At 55.4% G+C, this 24035-nt stretch overlaps 1 protein-coding gene across 12 annotated transcripts in view; it reads left to right on the forward strand.

Annotated features, from left to right (window-relative positions):
* The window catches only part of PTPRE (protein tyrosine phosphatase receptor type E), a 162189-nt gene that overhangs the window by 110846 nt on the left and 27308 nt on the right, over positions 1-24035 (forward strand). For 9 of the 12 annotated variants that reach the window (XM_084995931.1, XM_084995932.1, XM_084995930.1 and 6 more), the window contains 6 exons: positions 5161-5279; positions 12419-12518; positions 12777-12850; positions 14480-14616; positions 18969-19059; positions 23482-23558. In XM_084995931.1, the coding sequence (XP_084852057.1) occupies positions 5161-5279; positions 12419-12518; positions 12777-12850; positions 14480-14616; positions 18969-19059; positions 23482-23558 (598 nt within the window). Of the gene's footprint in view, positions 1-5160; positions 5280-12418; positions 12519-12623; positions 12704-12776; positions 12851-14479; positions 14617-18968; positions 19060-23481; positions 23559-24035 lie in introns of those variants that run through there. The other 3 variants (XR_014827187.1, XM_003359399.5, XM_084995937.1) reach the window with 1 other exon arrangement.

Genomic DNA, 24035 nt, shown 5'->3' on the forward strand with positions numbered 1-24035 from the left:
AGTTTTTCAAAGTCCGGGAGTCTATTTCTGTTCTGCAAATAAATTCATTCGTATCCTTTTTTTTAGCTTCCACACAAAGGTGATATCATATGATGTTTGCCTTTTCACTGTCTGACTGACTTCACTTAGTTGTCCCAAATCTTGAGCGTGACGGCTCCCAAATCCTCATCTGCTCTTTTGTGAAGGAACCGCTCTGTTTGGTAATTGAGACCCGAAGAACCGCTGGGCGGGGCTGGAGCTGCAGAGAAGGCACTACCCTGCCGGGCCTGCAGGGGGCAGTCTGGTCAGGACAGCCAGGGCCCGCTGGAGAGGGCACCTCAGGTCCATCTGGCAGGAGGGGTCAGCCAGGCAGCCCCTCCTCAAAGACACTGGCCCAGGGAGGACTCCAGGCCCCTCAAAGACCCTGTGGTCCACTCGCTTGGGGCGGCTGGGGGACACCTGCCCAGCACCCCAGTGACTTTAAACCACACAGGGTGGTGTGACCCCAGGGAGACAGGGTCCATCTCAGACGTGCTGGACATCGGAAGCTGGCGGGACCAAGGAGGGGAAAAGGGGAGAGCGGGTCGCCCAGGAGGGAGGACGGGAGCAGAGCCTGGGGGAGCGGGCCGGGGGCGGCGGGACCCCTCTCCTGCCTCGTGTTCCACTTCCACCTGCCTCTGTCCTCCTTGTTCCCTGGCCGCCGCTGCCCATCGCCCGCCCAGTCCCCTGTCCAATCCCTGACCGCTGAGCACCCCACCTCACTCTCTCCCTTCCACGTACCCCCGGAGTGGGCTCAAGCCCTCCCCCTTCCAGCCAAGCCCCAGGCCCTCCTCTTGCCCCTAGAATAGTCCACAGCCCCTGAAATCCAACTTGTCATCACCCTGCAAGGACCGCAGGACGTTTCTCCTCGGATTTCAGGGAGGGCCAGTGTGGTACTTTGCCTTAGAACCTCAGCGAGCCTGTCCTACGTCATAAGAACTCAAGGATTGGTGGCTTATATTATTGTTTCATGCTCCAAAGCTAAAATCATCTTCACCCCCAAACTGGGGGCCCCACTCCCCCTGTCTCGGCTAAGGAGGCGTCCTCCTCCCATATTCCACCTCCCAGGGTGGAAATCCCGGGGCCTTCCACGCCCCACTCGTCACCATCTGTGTGGGTCCTGCCTTCGAAACCCCTTTCAGATCCCGCTCCCGCTGTCCCGTTCTGGTGCCTCGACCAGAACGTCTCCGATTGGAATATGCATGGAAACCACCCAGGGATCTTTTGAAGAGGTGGGGGGTCTGGGGTGGGACCTGAGAGTCTTCATTCCTAATGAGCTTCCAGGTGATGCCCAAGCACCTGGACCAGCAAAGGTTGACCCGTGTCTCGCGCAGCTCTGGCACTTGCTCTGGAAACTTTAATGCAGGTCCTTGCTCACAGCCATGGTTTTCAGTTTCGGTCTGTGGAACCCATCACTCCCCATCGGTCTGGATTTCCTGCATCTGGAGATGGGCCCAGGAATGGGCATCTTTGTTTCATGCCACTGGTCATTCTAATAACGTAGGTTGGTGATGGGAAATGAACCTTTAACCATATTCGAGGGCCTCCTCAGTCCAGCCCCATCGTTCTGCATTTGCTCATCTCTGCTTCGGACCCATAACCAGAGGTCCGCTGTCTGGACAGTCGGTCATGCCTTGGCCGCCCTCCAGCCTCCGTCCTTCCCCTGTGTCCTGGACGGGCCCCTCAGCACTGTGCCTCTGGGGGAGCCTTGGCGACTCCCCGCTGAGTCACTGCCCCCACCTTCCTTCCCTGGCTCTGTGACCGCGTGTCTCCAGAGCTTGGGGAGCAGGGTCTTGGGGTGGCTGTTTCCCACTGTCCTCCCAGCTCAGAGGAGCTGCTTTAGGGCAGGACTGGACTGTATTCATCTCCGCATTGCAGGACCTCGCCGGCTGCCTGCCCTGGGGTTATTTCCCAACGAACAGTCTTAAAAAGGCATAAATGGAGGGTTCGCTGTTGTTGTTTGCTTGCTTTTCAGGCCCGCATATGGAAGTTCTCAGGCTAGGAGTCCAATCGGAGCTGCAGCTGCCAACCTACACCACACCAATCAGGGCAACGCCTGATCCTTAACCCACTCATCGAGGCCTGGGATCGAACCCACATCCTCATGGATACTAGTCGGGTTCAGTACTGCTGAGCCACGATGGGAACACCAAGTTTTGGGGGGTTTTTTAAGGCAATTTTAATCACATGCAGAGCTGGCTGACTTTTGACGGGTATGCAGGTAAAGTCTGCCTTGTCTGGAAATGAACCGTGTTGATCATCTGGTTCTGGGGATGGATGTGCTTTCCGCCCGCAGGACTTCACCTTTGGTGAGCAAGCAAGTACCGATGAAATACAGATCGTTACTCGGTGGACGTCGTTGCTGGTGGAAGCATTATTTTTGCACTAATTTGTGTCTGTGCCCATCAGGTAGCTTGTGCAGACCCTTCGTGGGTGAAAGGCCAGGGACTGGCACGTTGTCACTGGCCTTGCTATTTAAGAGGGTGACAAGGGGGCTGGAGATGGGTGGATTCTGCGGCATTTAGTGCCCTCTGCTGGTCGTACCTGGCGAGTCACCTGCTGCTCTAGGAGGCACTTAGAGCCCTCAGGCTGCTCTAATTCCTGATGAGATCCCGGAACATTTGGAAACCAGGGTTTGGAATGAATGCGGTGGTGAGAAAAATGTTTCACCCAGGAGTTCTGCCTCTATGGGTTGTATTAAACCAATTCATGCGTCCTAATCAATTACTCACATTTTTTTCCCAGCGATCTCATTTCTTTTTTTTTTTTTCATTTTTTATTAAAGTATAATTGATTTACAGTGTTGGGTTCATTTCAAGTACAGCAGAGTCATTAATTATATATATATATATATATATATATATATATATATATATATATATATATATTTGTACGCATATCCTTTTACGTATTCTTTCCCATTATGGGTTATTACACGATATCGACTCTAGTTCCCTGTGCTATGCAGTAGGCCCTTGTTGGTTACCCATTTTATGTACAGTTGTGTGTATGTGTTAATCCCGAACTCCTAACTTATCCCTCTCCAACTCCCTGACCGCCCCTTTGGTAGCTATGCTTTGGTTTTCTGTGTCCGCGAGTCTGTCTCTGTTTTGTAAAGGAGTTCCTTTGTATCGCATTTTCAGATTCCCCGTGTAAGTGGCATCATATGTTTGTCTGTGTGTGTCTGACTTACTTCCCTCAGTATGAGCATCTCTGGGTCCATCTGTGTGGCTGCAAATGGCATTATTTTGTTCTCTTCGTGGCTGAGCAGAGTTCCATCGTGTATATGTACCGTATCTCCTTTATCCGTATCTGAAAGCATCACAGCAGGGTCAGTAACCGTTTCTTAACGCAGTGTGTGCAGAGCTGCCTCTCAGAGGCTGAGGATTTTTGTCCTGTCAGTCCTGGCGTCGAGTTACGGCTCCTGCATTTCCTCTGGACTGGATTTGGGTCAGTTCCTCCGTGGAGCCTCCAGGAGGGAGTCATCGTGAGGGTGATATAGGCGTAGAAAGGACCTAGCACGTAGTAGGTGCTCACGGGACAGGAGCTGTTTTGTGTATGGCTCACTTTGTAAATTGCGAATACATTTTGGAAACAAAAAACGAGGAAGGAACTGAGAGTGTTGCTGCGGCTGTGATAGTTGTCCTGGGATAATTGTCACGATGTGCTCCAGTCGGTTTTGTGTTAATAGCACTGATTGCTGAAAAGTGCTTGGGGTTTTTTGTGCTCCTTCGGAAACCTTCTCTAACTACCAGGAACCCGTGTTTCTTGGCTTTGGTCCATTCACATTCCCGAGGGAGGCTTCTTGCAGGAAAGTGCCGCCTGTGGAGCCAGGCTGATGGTCGTCGGGGTTCGTGGCTGGAGTCGGAGGGGGATGTGCTGGGGGAGGACACGCCTGCATCACCAGCTCTGGATCCCACTGGGCAGGTGCCACTGCCTGCTTTCCCCTGTGGTGTGCCCTCTAGGAGGGGTTTCTGCACCACCAAGCGGTCACTGTCAGGGCTCCCAAGGACCTATGGAATCTTGGCAAAACGGAGCGCCAGGTGGGGACCCGAGGTGACCACTGCAGGTCTCCCGGGCGAAAGAGAGCCACGGTGGTTTGAGCCACGTTGCAGTCGGGTCTGTGCAGCACATCCACCCATCCACCCAGTAAATACTCCCCTCCGTCTCCAAGGTGCTCGAGCGGCTCTGTCATGGATGAGCTTGACCGTGGCCCCTCCTCCGGGGGGGGGTCTGCCTTCTGCTTCCCCTGAGAGTTCAGACCGGAACTGAATCAGATGCAGGACCATCAGCCCCTGGGGTTGTGAGGATTAAGCCAGACCATCCATGACAGCCTCAGGCCAAGGGCTTGGCTCAGAGGAGCAGTGACGTGATGCCAGCCCTTCATCCTCTTGTCACTTAATACCTCCTGAGTGAGGGGACGGCGCTGGGCTTTACAACAGTTAGTCAGGCTCCAGCCGGGGCTGGAGAGATTTGGGGACCTTGTCCCATAGCTCAGGTGGGCAGTAGTCAAGGCCAGCACTCAGAATAAGGGCCGGGGTGTGGTCATGGCCGGGGGACAGTGGAGGTGGCCTCTCTGTGGAGGGTAAGACCCCACTTCTACCCCCTCAGCGCTGTGACCAGGGACTGCTTAACCTACCTCCTTCCCCAGCCTGTGCTCTTTGCCAAGGGCACTGATGCTCTCTGGGCTGCTGTGATGCAAAGAGGAAATATCCCACCTTGTCGCCATGGCCACAGTGACATGATCCTACCTGGTCACCAAGCTGTTAGCATTGGCGATCCAGAAGTCTGGTGACCCAGCCTCTCAGCATCCCAGACCCCACAATGTTTTCAGAGTTTATTCTCTCCAGGCACCTCCAGGTCCTCGTTCTCCCCCGCCCCCCAAAAAAACCGAAACTAAAAATGAAATTAACCTGAACAGCGGGAGCTTTTATAACCTGAGGATGGTTTATGGAGTTGCTAACCTGGCTTGTTCTAAGGTGAAATTAATTTCCAAGCGCAGGTAGAAATCGTACCAATGCAAAGACCCCTCCCCAAAGGCAGATCGACAAAGCGATGCTCCCCAAACACCCCTCCCATCACCCTGTCCCCACCCCACCGATTTTCTCCCCGAGTCCTCTGACCCTGTCCTGCCTCTTCTAGGGTCGCCATGGAGCCCTTCTGTCCACTCCTGCTGGCCGGTGTTAGCGTGCCCCTGGCCAAGGCGTTTAAGGCCAACGAGACCACCACACCGCCGAGCCACCAGAACTCTACGACCGCAGGTAAGGCCCCTGCCTCTGCCTCTCTGTCCCCACTGCCAGCTGCCCCTCCTCCCGGTGGGCTGGCAGGACCTTGCGGGTGATGGGCGGCCGGTGGGCTTCCTTAGTGAGCTTCTGACACTGCTACTCTGTAAAGCAGGCTGGCTGGGCAGCAGTGACTCAGGACTTGCCCGGAGCAAAGCTTAGCACTCAGGAGGCAGCAGACGCAGTCCCTGGGCTGAGAGTCAGTGGCAGCTGCCGTGGGGGCAAGAGAGCCACCTGTTGTGCGGAACCCAATTCAATCCAGCCCTAAGCAAACACTGATGAGTCAGGAGGGGCCATTTAAACACTGGTGGGACAGTTGATGACATTCGTTAAGGAATTAATATTGTTAGGGGAGATATTGACATAGTGGTTAAGTTTATTTAAAAATAAGAGTCCTGGGGCGTTCCCATCATGATGCAGTGGAAACGAATCTGACTAGGAACCATGAGGTTGCAGGTTCGATCCCTGGCCTGGCTCAGTGGGTTAAGGATCCAGCATTGCCGTGAGCTGTGGCATAGGTCACAGATGTGGTTCAGATCCGGTGTTGCTGTGGCTGTGGGATCTGATTAGATTAGCTCCAATTAGACCCCTAGCCTGGGAACCTCTATATGCCACGAGTCTAAAAAGACAAAAGACAATAAATAAATAAATGTAAAAATAAGAGTTCTAGGACGTTCCCATCATGGCACAACAGAAACGAATCCAACTAGGAACCATGGGGATTCAGGTTCGATCCCTGGCCTTGCTCTTTGGGTTAAGGATCCAGCATTGCCATGAGCTGGGGTGTAGGTCACAGACGCAGTTCAGATCCTGCGTTGTTGTGGCTGTGGCATAGGCCAGCAGCTGCAGCTCCGATTCGACCCCCAGCCTGGGGACTTCCTTATGCTGCAGGTGTAACCCTAAAAAAGCAAAAAATAAAATAAAATAAAAATAAGAGTCCTTACCTTTTAGAGATGCCTACTTGAATATTTAGGGCTGAGGCCACAGGTTGTGTAGGAGTGACTTGGCGAGGAGTTGCGGCGGGGGGCGGGGGGCAGGAGGTGGGCGGCCTGCACACAGCGCATCCAGGAGGATGGGGGCAGGTCCGCAGGGTTCAGTATTCTAGTTTCCCGCCTTTTTATACTGTGGACATTTGAAAGGAGAAAAGGAAAAAGAATCCACCGACCTATGCGGCAACATGGATGGACCTCGGAATCAGGCTAGGGGACCAGACAGGAAGAACACGTGTTGTGGGGGCCCGTGTGGGTGAACTGCCCGGAGCAGGTGGAGACATGGACTAGTGGGTGACTGGGGCTGGGGGTGGGACGAGGAGGGACCGCAGATGGGCAGGCGGGGTCTTACTGGGTTGGGAGACGAGTTCTAATACTGGACGGTGGTGATGGCTGCCCCGCTCTGTGAATTTACTCAACGCCCTTGTATGGTGTGCTGAAAATGGGTGTGTTTTATAAATCTTATCAGTAAAATAAAGTAAATGCCCTTCGAAGTTATAAGGAAGAAGAGAGGGAGAAGAAGAGAAACTGGAGTGAATGCCCCTGGATCGCCTGCCCAGTTCACATCTAGCTCTGCCGCCTCATGGCTGGGTGACCTTGCGTGAGTCACTGAACCTCTCTGTGCCGATGCCTCAGCATCCTGCTTTGTGGATGGAGTGGTTATAGTGCCTGCTTCTTGGCCGTGCCTGAGATTAAGAGAGATGACCGTGCTTGGGTGTAGAGGACTCAGTGTATTGGCTTTTTTTTTTTTTTTTTTTTTTTTTTTTGGCTTTTTACAGACCCACCTGCAGCATGTGGAAGTTTCCAGCCTAAGGGCAGAATTGAGCTGCAGCTGCCAGCCGCAGCCACAGCCATAGCAATCCTGGATCTGAGCTGACTCCGTGCCCCACACTGCAGCTCACAGCAACACCAGATCCTTAACCCACTGAGCAAGGCCAAGGATGGAACCCACATCCTCATGAATACAATTCAGGTTCATAACCTGCTGACCCATAATGGGAACACCCTGTTGGCCATTTTTAGCGGGAAAGTGTCATAGGTGGCCTGTCACCCAGCCAGACTCTAACGTTCCTGAGCGTTGGTATGTGTGGCATCTCCTTCTTGGACGTATGCCTGACACAAAGGAGGCCCAGCTGGGTGAGTTCTGGGTCCCCAAGAGGTTGATACGGCTGTCCTGGGTGACCCCGCGCCTCCCTAGTAGACTTGTAGGCCTGTCTGCGTCTGTGGCTCCTTCCCATGGCAGGGCTAGCGGGAGCCTGTAACCGGCAGGGGCTGAACCCCTGTTCTGCACGGGGGTCTGTTGCTGGTCCCCACACTGCTGCTCCGTCCCCTCCTCCCTTCCCCTAGGACCTCAGACCTCAAACTCAAGTACTTCTCAGATAGAGTATCCCTTGGTGTATTGGTCAGGGTTATTCAAAGAAACAGAATCAATAAGATAGATGCATTTATCTCTCTCTGTATTTAATGTGAGGAACTGGCTCACATGACGGTGGAAGCAGGTACGTCTAAGATCAGCAGAGCCAGTGTCCCGGTTTCAGCCCGAAGCCTGGCAGAAGCACAAAGAGCGATGCCTCAGTTGGAAGGCAATCAAGTGGGAAGGATTCCTTCTTTACGCCCAGGAGGCTATGGCTTTTTGTTCTATCCAGAGCTTCAACTGCTTAGGTGTGGCCCACCCACCTTGGGAGGGCCATCTGCTTTTCTCAGACTGCTCACTGAAATGTAGAATCCCATCTAAACAGCACCCCCATAGAATACCCAGATTATTCAGATATATGGACCAAATATCTGGATGCTTTGTGGCCAGCCAAGTTGACACATGAAATTCAGCATCACAACATGGTCGTCACGAGCCTTCAGGAACACAAAAATGACCAGCTACCCTCCAGGAAGAGGTTGGCCAAGGTGATGAGACTTGGTACCATCCAGCCCGAGGTCGGGAGTTCAGTCCCCATCCAGCCCGGGGGCTTCATATGATTTCCTAACCCTGGGCAAACATCTAACAAGTGCCCCTAAGAAGAGGGAGAAGCGAGGGTCCCAGCTGATCTCGGCCCCCAGCTCGGAGAGCCGTTCCGGGTGCCTGATCGTCTCTTACCATGAGCAGCACCCTCTTCACATTGAAACCCCACGATTCAAAACCACAGAAAAGGAGGACCAGAAGCCCCAGCAAACAGAAACTGCCGTCGTCACGCCTTCTCATTTCAAGCTGGCCCTCGGGGTGCTGAGTCCCGGGCCAGATACTGTGGCCTGGGACCCTCAGACCGTGCTTCCCTGGGCCAGGCAGAGAGGAGCTGGCCCCTGCTGGCCCGATGTCCAGCACCTACAGGAACGTTTAACCAAAAATGCAACCAGGCAGGGCACCCTTTTCCCAAAGTTAGGGAAGAAACGCACAGGCTGCATGGACACACCTGCAGGGGGCGCCTCAGGCCATGGTCAGGGTGACCGGTTCCCCACTCCTGGGCCTTTCTGCTCACTCACACACAAACCGATTGGCTGATAGTTTTGCTGTGGATGTCAGGTGTCCTCTGGATGAGGGGCAGTCCTGTGAGCTGCCCACAAGAGTGCACGTGAAACTCACCCCACCGCAGCTCTGCAGGCTTGGCTGTGGCATCGCGTCACTCCCAAGGGGAGTCCCTGCCACCTCGGGGCCTCCGCTGTGTGAGTAATGGGCTCCCGTGGCCTAGAGTCCCACAGGACACCCACCCTTGCGCGGGGCCCTTTGAGACTTTGTTCTCTGAGACAGGAGTGGCGCACCACTTAAGATGATAGCCTGTTCCCTGGGCATCCCCAAATAACCAGAAATCACTTCATTTGCTCACCGAACAAGGGGTATTAAAGCATCCCCAGGAGACATTTCTTTTCACACGAAGAGTTGAGGGTAAAACATTTACAAGCTGTGTAACAAAATGTCATTGTCCAGACGGCAGGAAGGCTTCCTAAACGTTAGCAAGAAAAGCGAGGATGGCAGGAAAATGGTAATGAATTTGACCAGGCGAAATAGGAAAATCTAATTCACTGTGTTTGTGAATCATGAAAAGATGCTTCACTTCCTAGAAATTAGGGAAATGGAAATTCGGCTGGTATTCATTTATGTATTTGATTGACACAAATTAAAAGAATTGCTAAAATCCAAGAGAAATAGGCTCTCTCTATCACACTCTCCCCCGCCCCCACCTCGCAGGTGGCCCCTCCCCGCACCAGGGGCCACCCACCCAAGTTTAAGTTTGCAGATGACCAACTATAATGGAAAAAATAAAAACCATTTAAAGAAAGGCAAAAAATAAGTGTGTGGATGCATGATGAAGGGGAGAAGGCACGTGGCAGCCCCTGACTTTCAGCATCCAGGACCAGATTCCGTGTAAGCCAGCACACACACACACACACACAGACACACACACTTGCATGCATGCACACACGCACGCAGTCCTCAGGTGTGTATAGGCGTAGATGTGCATGAACAGCCTTACACACCTGACCTGGAGCACTGGCTGCATGGAATTTGGGGAGATTTGGGGAGAAGGTTGCTCCGAGGGGCCCACTAAGTCTGTACCTCCGGGAGCAGCCCCTCTGCTCCCCCACCCTGACCCTCAGCCCCACCTGGTCTGGGCCACATCAATGCGAAATGAAAACAGAAAGTGACTCGGAGTTCCCTCTTAGTCACCACCCCGACTCCCCAGCAGAGTTTGTCAGCGAGGGGACACAGCCCTGCCTGCGGAGGGTTTTCTGACCCACCCTGCTCGTCAAATTGTATTTAGGTTGAATTGCTTCCCCATATTTAAGAGTCAGATAATTTGGGAGTTTCTGTTGTGTCTCAGCAGTAACCAGTATCCATGAGGATGCAGGTTCAATCCCTGGACTCACTCAGTGGGTTAAGGATCCCACATTGCTGTGTCTGTGGTGCGGGCCAGCAGCTGCAGCTCTGATTCGACTCCTAGCCTGGGAACCTCCATATGCATCAAGTGCAGCTGTAAAAAGCAAAAATAAAAGTCATAATTTTTACGTAAACATCTAGATTTCTTCTTCTGGTGAATGGAAAGGACTAAGCACCTGGGTCCAGCCTTCTGTGGCACCAGGGGGCTCCCCCAGCTGCCAGCCCCTGGGTGTTCCGGCCTGAGCTCTGGCCTCCAGGACGAGGCAGCTGCTAACAACTGACAGAAACCCCGAGCAGAGGAACCCACTTGTCCCTGTGATCAGTCACGTCTGTCCATGGTCACAGACCCTCTCTGGGGCCTTGGGTCCCTCAGCCCCATCCTGGAGGACGTGCCATGGAGTTGCCCTCGTCTGTAACTGCAGCCCTGACTCCAGGTGATGTACACGTGGAGGCAGGACCCTGGAGCCCCCGACAGTCCCAGGGGTGGGCTCTCTGTGATCCAGGAGCCCACCTGAAGCTGCCAAAAAGCTTGAAACCTCAGCAGGGTCCACCCAGCCTTTGGACCTGCCAGTGGGCCAGTCAGTCAAGCCAAGATGAAGCTGAACAAAGCAGAAGTGGTTAGTGCCAGAGCAGTGACGCCCAGGAGAGCTGAGGGCACTGCTCGGGCTCTGCAGCTGCATCCAGACGGGCAGGCATGGGGCTATTGGGTTCCGAAGCAGCTAGGCCCTTCAAGGGCTGGGCCTGGCTCTGCCCCTGGCAGCAGGTGTCCCCCCATCAGTCTGGGCTGGGATTGCACCGTGGTCCTGGCAGCGTGGGGAGGGGTGCCCGGAGAGCTGCGGGGGGCAGCCTCAGGCCAGGTCAGCTCCCTAGGGTGGTGGTGGGGGTGCTCTGCAGCAGTGGCGAGGGGAGGGGGCCCCCTGCCCAGCCTCGAACTACAACCCCCGTGGCCTGGGAGCGTTGCTAGCCAGAGGGAGGAGGCGTTGGGGCAGCCCAGAACAAGGGTGTTTTGTAGGTTGGCCAGGTTTATGGTGGCCAGGGCCACCTCCTCAGCACTGTCCCTCAGCGCACTTGTGCCTCTAACAGTCGCTCGAGCCGGTGCCATCTCGTCACTATTAGGGTATGTGCCCTGACCACACACGGGGTGCCAGAGGCAGCACAGTGCCCAGGCGGCGGAGGGCTGGCCTGCTCCCGGGGAGCCACAGCCCGGGGTGAGAGACCCCCTTCACACCTTCAGGATCTGCGGGGGCGGGTAGTGTGAGGTGGGGGCCGCAAGGCTGTGGTGCCCTCGCAGGGGTTCAAATTGACTCAGAGAGACGGAGGCCTAGTTCTTGCCTTTGAGGGGCTTCCGCTGAGAAGGTGGTCGCCCTGGGCCCGTTCACCCGGGAGAGTGTGCTCGTGGCATGCTGGGCCCCTCTGGGATCCACTGGAGGGCAGCCAAGTGGGCTTCCTGGAGGAGGGAGCTTTGAGGTACTCCTGGGTGAGGGGATGTTGTAGTGAGGAGGGGGCGACAGGGCGTTCTGGGGAGGCAGGAGCTGAGTCAGAACATTGGGGCAGGAGTGGGGTCTGACGGTGGCGGCCAGGCCACCAGAGCCCCCTGGAGTTGGGGCTTGCAGGCAGGTCCTGGGTGGCCACAAGGCAGCCACGAGGGTCCAGGGATGTGGGGCCTTCTGTCTGGTTGAGGAAGGACAGATGGACGGAAGCCAGGCTGGTGCCTGGTGACCAGCTTTCCCCTGCGTGGGCTGGATTGGGAGCTTGTGGCTCTGGGAGGCCAGGTCACTATAAAGTGCGGTGCTGGTGAGGGGATGCTTTACACACTGTAAAGTGTGTTCTGGTGTTCAGGGAAGAAGGGTTAATAGGGAGGGACTAGTCTGCAAACTGCAAAGTGAGGTTCTGGTGTCCTGAAGAAAGGCCGATGGGGGGGGGTGGAGTTTGCACACTGTAAAGTGGGGTCCTGCTGTCCAGGAAGCAGGGCTGATGGGATGGAGGGAGAACGGATTTGTGACCTGCAAAGTGAGGTCTGGCATCAGGAAAGAAGGGCGGATGGAGGGGCTACCGTGCCAAGCGTGAAGTGAGGTTCTGGTGACCAAGGAGCAGGGCTGACGAAGGGAGGCGTTTGCAAACTGTCAAGTGGGGTCTGGCATCAGGGAAGGAGAGCAGACGGCAGGGCTGCGTTGCAAACTGTGAGGTCGGGTGTCAGGAACATTTCCTTGCCCAGACCCCACTTTCCCTCGAGTCCTGACGGGGACCCGCTTCGCCCCCAGGCCCCCCGGACCCCGGCGCGCCCCAGCCCCTGCTGGCCTGGCTGCTGCTGCCGCTGCTGCTCTTCCTCCTCTTTCTGCTCCTCGCCGCCTACTACTTCAGGTAGGAGTGTCCGGGCGCTGACTGGCCCCGACCTGCAGGAGGAGGAAATGATGCCACGACCGCGGGCGGGCGGGGCTGGGTGGCGGCGGGCGGCGGGCGGGCGGCGGCCGCGGCACTGCAGGGCCGGGACCCGGTGGCGGTGGCTCAGCCATGAGCAGCAGGAACAGCTTCTCCCGGCTCACCTGGTGGGTATCCCCGGGGCTGGGGGGCTCTGGGCCCGCGCCCTGGGCCGACAGCTCACGCCACCGTGTCCCTCAGGTTCAGGAAGCAGAGGAAAGCGGTGGTCAGCGCCAACGACAAGAAGATGCCCAACGGGATCCTGGAGGAGCAAGGTCGGGGGACAGGGCCGGCCGGGGGCTGGGAGCGCACGTGCCTTCCTTATCATTTAAGCGACACACTCCTCCAGCTTTGGGGCTTTCATCTGGCTTTTCCTGGGGTGAGGCTGTCGTTTATAACCCGAGAGTGTCACCCGTTCAGAAATGTTCTCATCTGCTGTCTGGGTTGAAACAGACGTTTGAGGCATTTCAGTTTGTGGCTTTGGGGGAGAGACTTCACATCCTGTCGCTTTTACAGGATTTTGGCATCTAACATTTATTAATAAGTCTTTAAGATCATTCGAAGAGGAGACGGGCTGGCTCATAACCTACCTTCTCCAAAGGCCCCCCCCCCCCGGAAGCCGTGCTGTGTTCAGCTCCGCTGAACAGGGGAGTGGATGTTGCTGGGAGCGGAACGGGAGACTCAGGGTCCCTCGGGGGCGTTTCCTGCCCTTCTCTTAGGTCCCACGTTCAGCTCCTCGCTGGCAAAGGCTGCTCACAAAAGTGCGTTGGTTTTCCTCCCACGCACTGAGATGCCCGAGGGAGGTACGTGAGGCAGAGGCTTTTAAACATATCCGTCCTCACCGGTGACTGCAGCTTCCTCTAGTCCCCTTGCCACCCGGTTGCTCCGTAGTTTGGGGGAGCAAATGGGCTGCCAGACTTCAAATGAATCGCTAAACCAACATAGACGCTGCAAAGAACAGCAGCGGAGGACCTCGGCCCGAGGCAGGAGGGCAGTTTTGCAGCCCTGAGGGACGGGTGACCCTGGTCAGGTGACACCTAGAGCCTCCAGGAGCCACCTTCCGCCCCCTTCTCCCTGCCCTGCGAGCTCCAAGGGCCTGGGTGGGAGGGAGGAGGGTGTGGCTGGTGAGGCGGATCCCCGTGCTCATCCAGAAGAGTGCTCATCATTCTGTCCCAGGAAGAAGCCCTGGGGGAGTTCTTGCTGGAGCTCCAGAACGGCTCTGCAGGTGGGGACAGGCCCTTTTGCAAGTGACAGCAAGGCTCTGTTGCCCTGGTCGAGAACAGCGGCTCATCCAGGAAGAGACGCTTGCGCCAGGGACTTCTCTTGCTCTCTCACCCTGAATTTGCTGGGGATTCCCTTGCCCTCTGGCCCGTCTCCTTTCCATGCTCCCTGCCCCTCCTCCCCCCAAACCCAGGGTGGTTTCTTTTGTTTCTTTTGGGGCTTTTGAGTAACCAGGACTCTTTGTTACAAAGAAGACAAAGCTGAGAGAGACTCGTACCCTAACTGATTCCCAGTCTGTTCCCGATTTGCCCCCAGAAACCCATCATCACTCCACTCTGTTTCAAACCTGGGCAATTGAGGGGGAGCCACCGAGGTTGTCTGTGGAAAGATCAGCGGCTGGAAGCCAGGGGCGGGGTGGGGAGGCGGTGGGGAGCGAGCTGGGAAGATAGGGCATCTCTGGGTGGTGGGAGCAGGTCATATGGGCCAGAGGGACTTCCATCCGTCCCTTGTGAGTGAGGTAGGGGCGTGATGGGAGACTGGCCCCGGGCTCCCTGATCTGAGAAGAGCATCCGCGCTGCAGTTGTGTCATTTCTCCAGGACCGTGGTCGGTCAGTCAGGCCTGCTGAGAAGACACCCATCTGAGAATAGGGCTCAATGGCGCCCTGTTTCTGTTGATCCCACAGAGCAGCAAAGGGTGATGCTTCTCAGCCGGTCCCCTTCGGGGCCCAAGAAGTACTTTCCCATCCCCGTGGGGCACCTCGAGGAGGAGATCCGCATCCGGTCAGCGGATGACTGCAAGCGGTTTCGAGAAGAGTTCAACGTGAGTTTGAAGCCTCTCTGTCTCACTGTGTGGGAGGGAGCTGGGGTGCGGGATGTTGTGTTTCAGGATAAATTAGCCCCAAGGCTCAGAACGCTTGCATCCACCGTGACACTGTCCCCATCGGAGTACCAAGGAAACCCGCTTTCCACCGCGGTGCCCTGCCACTAACCCTCATTCCCGCTATGAGAGGACACGGTTGAAGGAGAGATTCGGACCCTCCTTGAGGCTCAGACGCCCCAAGAGCCATGTTCTAAAATCCGGCGAGACAGGAACCCTGTTGTCTCAATGATTTACAAGACCAGGGCCCGAGCGGGCCACGGAGCGACAGTTTCACGTTGAGAGAGGGGAGCCCCCAGGCCCTCCTGCACAACGTTGATCAAAGTCACGGGGTTGCCTTGAGGGGCACTAGCTCTGCCTCGACGGCCCTTAGTGTCTGCTTGAGTCAGTGCCTTCTCCCTGCTGTGGCTCTTTCGGGTCAGTTACCTCCGTGAACTTTGAGATGGCAACAGCTAAGATTTAGCACCTAGTGCAGTCCTGATGGTAGCAAACTGGTTCATCTGACTCTCAACGGAAATACACGTGTGTTAGTGACACCTCCCTGTGTTGCTAACCTTTTGTTAAGGTCTTGTGAATTGTGAACCTGATAAGTAGATGGATAGATAGATAGATAGATAGATAGATAGATAGATAGATGGATGGATGGATAGATAGATGGATAGATGGATAGATGGATGAATGGATAGATAGGAAGGAAGGAAGGAAGGAAGGAAGGAAGGAAGGAAGGAAGGAAGGAAGGAAGGAAGGAAGGGAGATGGATGAATAGAAGGTTGGAGAGCTGGGTGGATGGATGGATAGGGAGATAGAGGATGGATGAGTGGATGGATGGATAGACAGATAAATAGATCGATAGGTGGAGAGATGAGTAAGATGGATATATACACGCAGACATAGTCGTGGGTGCATGGATGCACAGGAAGTCAGACACTCTGCACACTGGGACGTGTTATCTTGGCTTTGGCTGCTCAGTGTTTATCCCTGGCCGTGTTTTGAGTTTCCTTTTGCGCATCTTCCTCATTTCACGTAAGGCCACGGCCTGAGCGCTGAGCTTGAAAGAGGACAGGTTTCCAGCAGGGGAGCTGCCTGGTCCTGGTTCTGCCTGTGGCGCCCTGGCCCTGGCACCTCAGTTCGCCTTCTGGAAGCCGGCTTGCACCTTCCAGGAAGGTGGGGTCGGGGGATGCCTTCATGACCTCACAGGTCCCATGTGAGACTCAGTGGACTTCGTATACAGCAGTGCGCTGTGCACTCCTGACATCTGAAGACGTGAAATCACTTGCTGCAGACAAGTGACTTTCCACCCAGAAGCAACGAGGGCCTGGGAAGGAGATGGCGCGTTTAGATCGTACTCTGGCGTCTTTGTTAACACACACCTCATCTGCCTTTCTCTTGCTTCCTTTTATTGTTTCCAAACATGTCCTCTTTTTTTGAGAAATTAGGTCATATCGAAAGACAGCTCCAAGCGATACTGTTTTGCAATCTTCTCAGCATGACAAGAGAAGTTAATTCTCCATTTTCAAAATGACTCTCCAGGTGGGGGCCGCTGCAGGACCATTCCCCCACCTCCTTCTGGTCCTGTTTCCTCTTGCACTCGGGTTTCTCCGTGTGGAGGCTGGGGACGGGCCTGGCTGCGGGAGGGCTGAGTCAGAACTCGCTGTCTGTGCTTCCCTCACCAAGGCGAGGGCCTGGGAAGAAGGTGAGGCGGGGAGGCACTTGTTTTGGGTGCAGCATGTAAGGGGCTCCAGAACACTCAGTGGTCTGGAGAAGGAATATGTCCCTGTGGCTTTTAGAAACATCAAAGGCAAGGCAGGCAACCCGTGGTGAACAGAGAGCACAACTGTAAGGACAGACAGGGTCCCTCGGGTGTGTCCTGCTGCCCGGGTTCCAGCACGGCTTGTCACCCTGCTGTTACGGATCCTGCTGATATTTTAAAGTTTGATATTTTGGTCATCATGGACATTTTGCATTAATGTTTTTTAAGATACTGAATTCAAATATGATTTTGGGAGGGGTGGTGGGTTTTGTTCTTTATACGGCTGCACCTGCGGCCTATGGAAATTCTGGGCCAGGGGTCGAATCGGAGCTGCAGCTGCCGGCCTACACCGCAGCCACAGCAACACCGGCTCCTTAACCCACTGAGCGAGGCCGGGGATCGAATCACATCCTCATGAAGACAGCCTGCTGAGCCACAATAGGAACTCCTTGAATATGTGTCGGGGGTGGGGGGGGTCCCCCTTTCAGTTTTGCACCCAAAGCAAGTGCCTTATTCTGCTCGCCCCACTCCTGCCGCCAGGAAGAAGGACTCTTTTTGCCTTCTTGTTTTCTTTTTAATTTCTCTATTTTAAGAACCTATTTTTCAGAGCAGATTTTCTTTGGAGTTTTTCGATTTTTATTGTATATACAAAGAGCTAGCATAAGGCAGAGGTCCTGCATGACCCGTCCAAGGAAGTTCCCTTAGTCCGACCTCACGAAGCCGAGATACCCTTCACGCACAGGGGGAAACACTGACAGCACGTGTTGATGCTGTATTTTCGGATTTAGATTTACAGAAAAATCGAGCAGGACGCACCAAGTTCCCACACACGCCATCTTTCCCTGCGCTCTTTCCGCAGTTACTAGCATCTCGCGTAAGTGTGTCACGTTTGTCACAACTGCAGAGCCAGTATTGACTCATTCTGACAAACTAAAGCCTGGGTTAGGGTTTCAGGGCTGCCTGGTCTATGGGTTTTGACCAACACGTAAGATCCCGTGTCCCCCGTGACAGCATCATGCCTCACTTTAATTTCCAGTGCTGGGATCAAAAAAGCTTTGGGATCTAAGCAAAAAGAAGCTTCTAGAATGTGGCCACCCATTTCATGTGGCGCTTAGGTCAAGCAGGTCAGTATTCAACAGCTCTGATGGAGGGGTCCCACTGGAGGAGGTGCTGCTCTGGCAGAGAACTGCCCACCAGCCATGTCCAGGCGCCCATGGGCTGGCATCTGCACCAGCCCTGGAGGGCCTCTGCCTGTGGCCACCAAGTCTGGGGGCAGAGCGGTTACCCGTGGGCAATGCCTGAGTCTGTAATGGAGAACACCCCCAACCCACGACCCCGGATAAGGAGGCCCTGGGCACTGGGGGCTGCAGACCTGACTCGGGCCTCAGCTTTGATCCCAGGCTGTGCTGTGTGGCTTTCTCCGTCTCCTGGGCCCTTCCACTGGGACACGCATGAGCCGTTGCTTGTCCCCAGACGTCTCCAGGTCCCTTCTCACGGTCTCCCACCTGCTGGTCTGGTGACGCTGAACAATTCTACAACCGCATTGGGGTTCTGCTTCCTCACCTGCAAGACACGGGTGGTCCCAGTGTCTCTGATACTAGGGGGTTGAGAAGGCAGGTGACTCAGCTCCTCCCGCAGTGCCTGGCGCTCATAAACACTTGGTAAATTTAATGTCATTACTTGAGCTCCAGGGGCCCCTGGTTCATCTGATGGCCAGGTTGAATATTGAGGGACATGATTTGGGGGTTCAAAAAGCTCTTTCCCACTGTGCAGTTCAAGGAGCCCACCTGAGGGAGGAGGGGGGCCCAGCAGCGAACACAGGAAGGTGCTGGGAGACAGCAGAGCCCGAGAGGCTGCAAGTGGTAGAAAGAACTTGAAGTCAGGAGGTGGGGCTCACTCCCACTGTGCCGCAGGTCAATTTTGGGGACCTCGCTGAGCCCCTAGACCCATTTCCCCCATAAGACAGCAGGAGGATTAGGGCAGCTTGTGCAGGTCCCCTGGGGGTCCCAGGTCTGCATTTTCAAGGACCCCCAGCAACGGTGCCTGTCGCACTGGTCTGCAGAGCACACGAGGTCCCCGGCAGGTGGGGGCTCCAGAAAGGTCCTTCCCCATCTCTCCTCCCGTCCGTCCTTCCGCCCCGCACCTGCATCCCTGCTCCTCCACCTACCGGTTCACGGCTCTGCGTGGCCAGTCCTCACTTGTGTGGTGCCCGCTCTGGACCAGGACCGGGGGGCCCAGGGATCTGGGGGCATTGCACAGGCCAGTCCCAGCCTTGATGCAGTTCGGGGTCCAGCCGTGGGGTCGTCCCCCTGTCCACACCTCTTCTGGCCTCACTAGACAGAGCTCCCAAGGGCGGGCGGGCCTGCGTCTCCAGCACATCCCCACCCAGGGACGTGCACGGGCCGCAGGAGGGAGTTGGTGATGCCCTGGAGGCCATTGGCTCGGAGACCTGCTTTCCCGATTCCCGCGCCCGGCGGGCGGGGAGGTGGAGGGGATACGCTGTTGGGCTCCTCACGTTCAGCGCTGCCTCTGCGTTTTCTTCCAGTCTTTGCCGTCTGGACACATACAAGGAACTTTTGAACTGGCCAACAAAGAAGAAAACAGAGAAAAAAACAGATATCCCAACATCCTTCCCAGTAAGATTTTACTTTTTTTTTTTTTTGCATAATTGGGGGCATTTTGACTAAACCTGGCTTTGCCTTGCAGCTCCTGGTGACCCTGCCTGGGCAGCAGATGGCCAGGCACTCGGAGCTCAGGGCCCTGGCAGCACAGCTACCCAGCCCTCTCCCCTGGGAGCCTGAGCGTCTGGTCCCCACCCTGGGGTTGAGTAGCTCGCACCATGCGTGGGTCTGACTGTCACGCGTGTGTTCACTGTCGAGGCCTGGGCTGCACAGGGTCCGAGACGATGCCACCAGCTCTGGCAGCCCTCCTGTGGGTCCAATCTTGAGCCCCAGTTTTGGGCAGCTGGTGGCCCTTGGCTTCTCCCTGTCTCGGGTTCCTGGCCGCCAGCCACAAGTCTCCTTGTTGTCCTTCCAAGGACAGAAGTGACGGAATAAGGAGGCTGGTGAGCTTGGCAGCTTTGTTGGGAGGCTTAGATCTTCACCAGCATGGCTAAAGGTGGCCGCGGACTGGGGAGTGTGGCCTCCAGGCATGGCAAGGCCAGGGCAGCAGACACATCTGTCCAGGGCTGTCACTGGATGGGCTGTGCCTTGGGGGCCTCGGGTCCGAGACCAACCCCCAGGGCTGTAGAATCTGGCCTCTGCAGAAGCCGGGAGGTTGTGACATCCGTCATCCAGCCTGGACCCACCTGTTGGCTTGGTTGTCGGGCTAAGGAAGGGCCGCCTGGGAGGACTTCAGAGAGTTCAAGTTTGGGCTGTGAGCAATCCCTCCTGGTTCTGGGGAGCCCCTCTCCTTGGCGGTGCCTCCGAGGGCTGGAGGAAGTGGGCCTGGGGAGTGGCCCTCAGCGTGTGAGCTCTTGGTTGCAATTTCAGGATTAGAGTCGAGTCCGTCTGCTCTGTAGGTGGAAGAAGCCGTGATCCGCCTCATCTGCGTGGCCTTTGGATCTTCGGCACTTGATAGAAGCCATGCGTTCCCCATTTTGCCCGCATGGGACTTACTTGTGCAGTTTTGTTTGTTTGGGGTTTTTTGTTTGGTTGGTTTTGTGTTTGGGTTTTGTTCTGCAGAGCCCACCGTGAGCCCAGGGTCAACTAAAACTGGAGAAATTACCTGGAGAGTCCTCCATCCAACACAGGCTTGCAGAGGCAGCCAAGGGGTCACCAGGGAGAGGGGAGATGAGGCTGCCGTGGTCGTGGCCGAGCCCAGGGGGTGGCCTGGACCACGGCTGGGTTCTGACCCCTGCAGAGCTCGTGCTGAGAGGGTGGAAATCCTTAGAACCATTCGTGCCAAACAAAAATCAGGATATTTGGAGGTCCGTACTATGACCAGTGGAATTAGCCGACTGAGTTGGTCTCTGCTGGACTGCAGGACCTGCAGGGAGAAGCTACTTGGTTCCAGGCTCTTTCCCAAGTCCCTGGCCTGCATCTCTCTCCTCAGCCCCGAGTCCTCTATCTTTTAAAAGTCACCTTTACATTATTAATTAAGAATATTTGCAGGAGTTCCCATCGTGGCACAGTGGTTAACGAATCTGACTAGGAACCATGAGGTTGCGGGTTCGGTCCCTGCCCTTGCTCAGTGGGTTAACGATCCGGCGTTACTGTGAGCTGTGCTGTAGGTCGCAGACGCGGCTCGGATCTTGCGTTGCTGTGGCTCTGGCGTAGGCCGGCGGTTACAGCTCCGATTCGACCCCTAGCCTGGGAACCTCCATATGCCGCTGGAGCAGCCCAAGAAATGGCAAAAAGACAAAAAAAAAAAAAAGAATATTTTCAGAGTTCCCGTTGTGGCTCAGCGCGTTAAGAATCTGACATAGTCTCCGTGAGGTTGCAGGTTCAGTCCCCGGCCTCGCTCAAGGTTCCCACCTTGCTATGAGCTGTGGTATAGGTTGCAAATGTGGCTCAGATCCCAGGTGCTGCGGCTGTGGTGTAGGCCAGCAGCTGCACCTCCGACTCAACCCCTAGCCTGAGAACCTCTACGTGCCATAAGTGTGGCTGTAAAAAGAAAAAAGAAAAAGAAAAAAAAAAAAAAAAAAGAATATTTTCAGTGGGAGTTCAGCAGAGCAGAATTAGCAGGAATTACCTGCTCCCACCACTGCCGCCAGATGTGATGGGCCAGGGTGGGGTCCCGTCCGTCTCCCCTGAGGGTCACCAGGGGACTAGCATTGGCCTGCCTCCTGTCTGTCCTCCCTGAGCCATGTCCTCCAGCTCTACCCCAGAAGTGAGTGGCCTTTCCTACAAGTATGGATGGGAGGGCCCTGCCCCAGCCCCTCCGGTCCACGCATCCCAGGTCGGAGGAAATTGAGGCTCACCCGGGGCCCAGTGGTTGCGGGCTGAGTTTGGGGTTGGACGCCCTGACCTCGCTATGTGGCCAGGATGTGAGCATTTCACAGAAGTTCACAGAAAGGTGGCGTGGAGAACTCAGGGGGTGTCCTGGAGATGGCCAGCTGGGTGGCACGTGGCGCCTGGCATCAGGGAGACCCAGGAGAAGCAGCATATCTGATTAAATTGGGCGCTTGGCCAGAGATGCCCCCGAGGCGGCTGAGGGCCCAGGACAGGAGTGGACAGGATCACGGGACGTTGTTCGGAGGCCGAGATCCTGCTCTTCCCCGGGGTGGGCTCGGCAGGCGGGGAGGGGGGCCCAAGTCCCAGAGCCCTGCTCCTTCCCTGCCCCTCCCCTCCGCTTCTTCCCCAGCGGAGATGGGCGGTAAATGTGTCGAATTGAATTTGCAAGATGCACCGGGGGCAGGAGCCCTGTCCTGGGTGAGACCTAAGGACCTTTGAGGACGGAGGGCCCGAGGCCTGGTGCCTTGAGAGGCTGGATGTTGGAAGGGCTCCATGGCCAAAGGCGACGGAGCACCCTTTTTTCCTGGAAAAAGGCCAACAGCTGATAATTTTAGGAAATAATGTTTTGAAAGAGAAGTGTGACTTTTTAGAGAAAAAAAAAAGAAAGAAAAAGACAGGAAGCTCTTAGCACTGCAAGATGCCAGATCTAACCAGAGACTATTTTTTACTCTCCGCTTGCTATAGCTGTCCTCAGAAGTGTAAATCGTTCCAGATTATGCTCAATGCACACTATACGTGGGCAGCCAGAACTATTTCTGCCTCAGGGCTGTCAGCCCCTGAGCAGGGGGGTCTCACGGCCCCGTGGTTGCAGGCTGTGAGTTTGGGGTTTGACACCCTGGCCTCCCCATGTGGCTTGGTGACGGCCCCGGAGCGCTGCACTGGCCTGTCCTCTGCTAACAGCCGTGGTGCCATGTCCAGAGAGCAGGTGTCTGAGGCCCCCTAGCTTGCAGCCCACCCAGCTGCCTTCCGTGTAGTTGGGAGGCAAACAGCCTGTGATCTGGGGTCTTGGCCCCAGATCCCCAGCACAGACACATCCACCTCAGTTAATTTCCACCCTCTGGTGACTAAGAAGGGACAGGGCAGGGACCAGGACATGGAACTGGTCAATAATGATGCAATAATAATGCAGAGTGCCCACCACCTGCCAAGCTCTGTGCCCAGAGCAGCCTAATGACCCTGGAAGTAGCTTTGTCCTCCTCCCTGGGCAGAGTCTGGGCAGCTTTCTTATGTCAGCTTAGGGGAGCGGAGTGGCCGTGTACACACCAGCTTGCAGACCCAGGCGGGGGCCACCACCTATGGGGAACCATGGAACCATCTAATTTCTTTTGGAAACAGAGGAAAATATATACTAAGCCCACCTGGCCCATCTTAGTTCCACCTAACGCAGTTGTAAAATAAAATGTTTAATGTTTTTATGGAGAAAGGGGCCCCTGAAGCCAGAAGTGATGTAGAAATTGATACGGGGTGCTGGTTGAAACCTTCCCAATGGCTGGGTACACACACACACACACACACGCACACGCACTGCCCTCCCTGGTCATCCTCGCACACTGGAAAGCCACTTGCACCACAGGCCAGAACCTTCCAGGCGGTGACCGCCCTGCCCGGTGAGGGGTGTGAGTCTGCTCCCCTTCCTGCTCCGGGCAGACCTGACATCCCAACCGCAGAGCCTATAACCCTCTTGTCCAGCTGGGTGTCAGCGCTCCCTCTGGAACACCTGGGAAAGCGGACCCCAGAAGAACTCCTGGCGGTGCCCGGACGTGGCAGTCCTGGGCCCGATTTGGGACAGCCATCACACTTGGGGTCCCCCATGTTCTGTGGTTTCGACCTGATGGTTCAGCAGGCCGACTCCTGGACGCTGAAATTCTCACCTCTCATCAGCCTGCAGTTGTGCTGGGCGCCTGCTTGGGGCCCGGACGGTCCCCAATACTGAGGTGCCGTGTCCCACGGAACAGGTGCACGCCCGCCCTGGGGACCCTGAGGGTCTAGAGGGACAGTTTGGGAAGGATGTCTCTTCTGTGGCCACCACCCTTGTGTCCTTTGTAGTGTTTAACACTCGTGAGTTTCTTGTCTTAATGTCATTGCTTGAAAAATTTTTTGCAGATGATCATTCCAGGGTGATTTTAAGCCACGTGGATGGGATCCCGTGTTCGGACTACATCAATGCCTCGTACATCGACGTGAGTCTGCCCCCGACCCGCGCGACCCTCGCACCTGGGCTGTTGGGGGTTGAGTGCGGGTCCTGATCCGGGGCTGGGACTGTAGATTGTCACAGCTTTCCTGGGCGCACAGGCCACGCTGGCCACAGCACAGAGCGTGCGACAGTGCCCGGCGTTTTGAATTAGCACCTGTGTCAGGGATTCATTCTTAAGAAGCAGAGAAGCTCCGAGGATGTTCGTTACGGCGTTATTTATCTCGCTGACAGAACAGAACGGGGGGCGGGGGACCAGTTAAATAAATGGCAGTAAAATCACAGGCGGTAGATTATTGAGAATCCGTTTTAGTTGAGCCTTAAAAGATAATATACATTTAAAATTATTGTAAAAATATAAGAGAATGTGTATATGTAACCAACTAAAAATACGTCTGTGTGTTGGCTGTGTGTGCGTCTGGAAGGAATTCATAGGAAAAAATGGCTGGAGCGGGATATACAAAAA

The sequence above is a fragment of the Sus scrofa genome, chromosome 14 (assembly GCF_054392235.1).
Source record: "Sus scrofa isolate SSC_HxYL_T2T_F1_AM1 chromosome 14, Sscrofa_HxYL_maternal_Yorkshire_Landrace_v2.0, whole genome shotgun sequence".
NCBI classification, from domain to species: Eukaryota; Metazoa; Chordata; class Mammalia; order Artiodactyla; family Suidae; genus Sus; species Sus scrofa.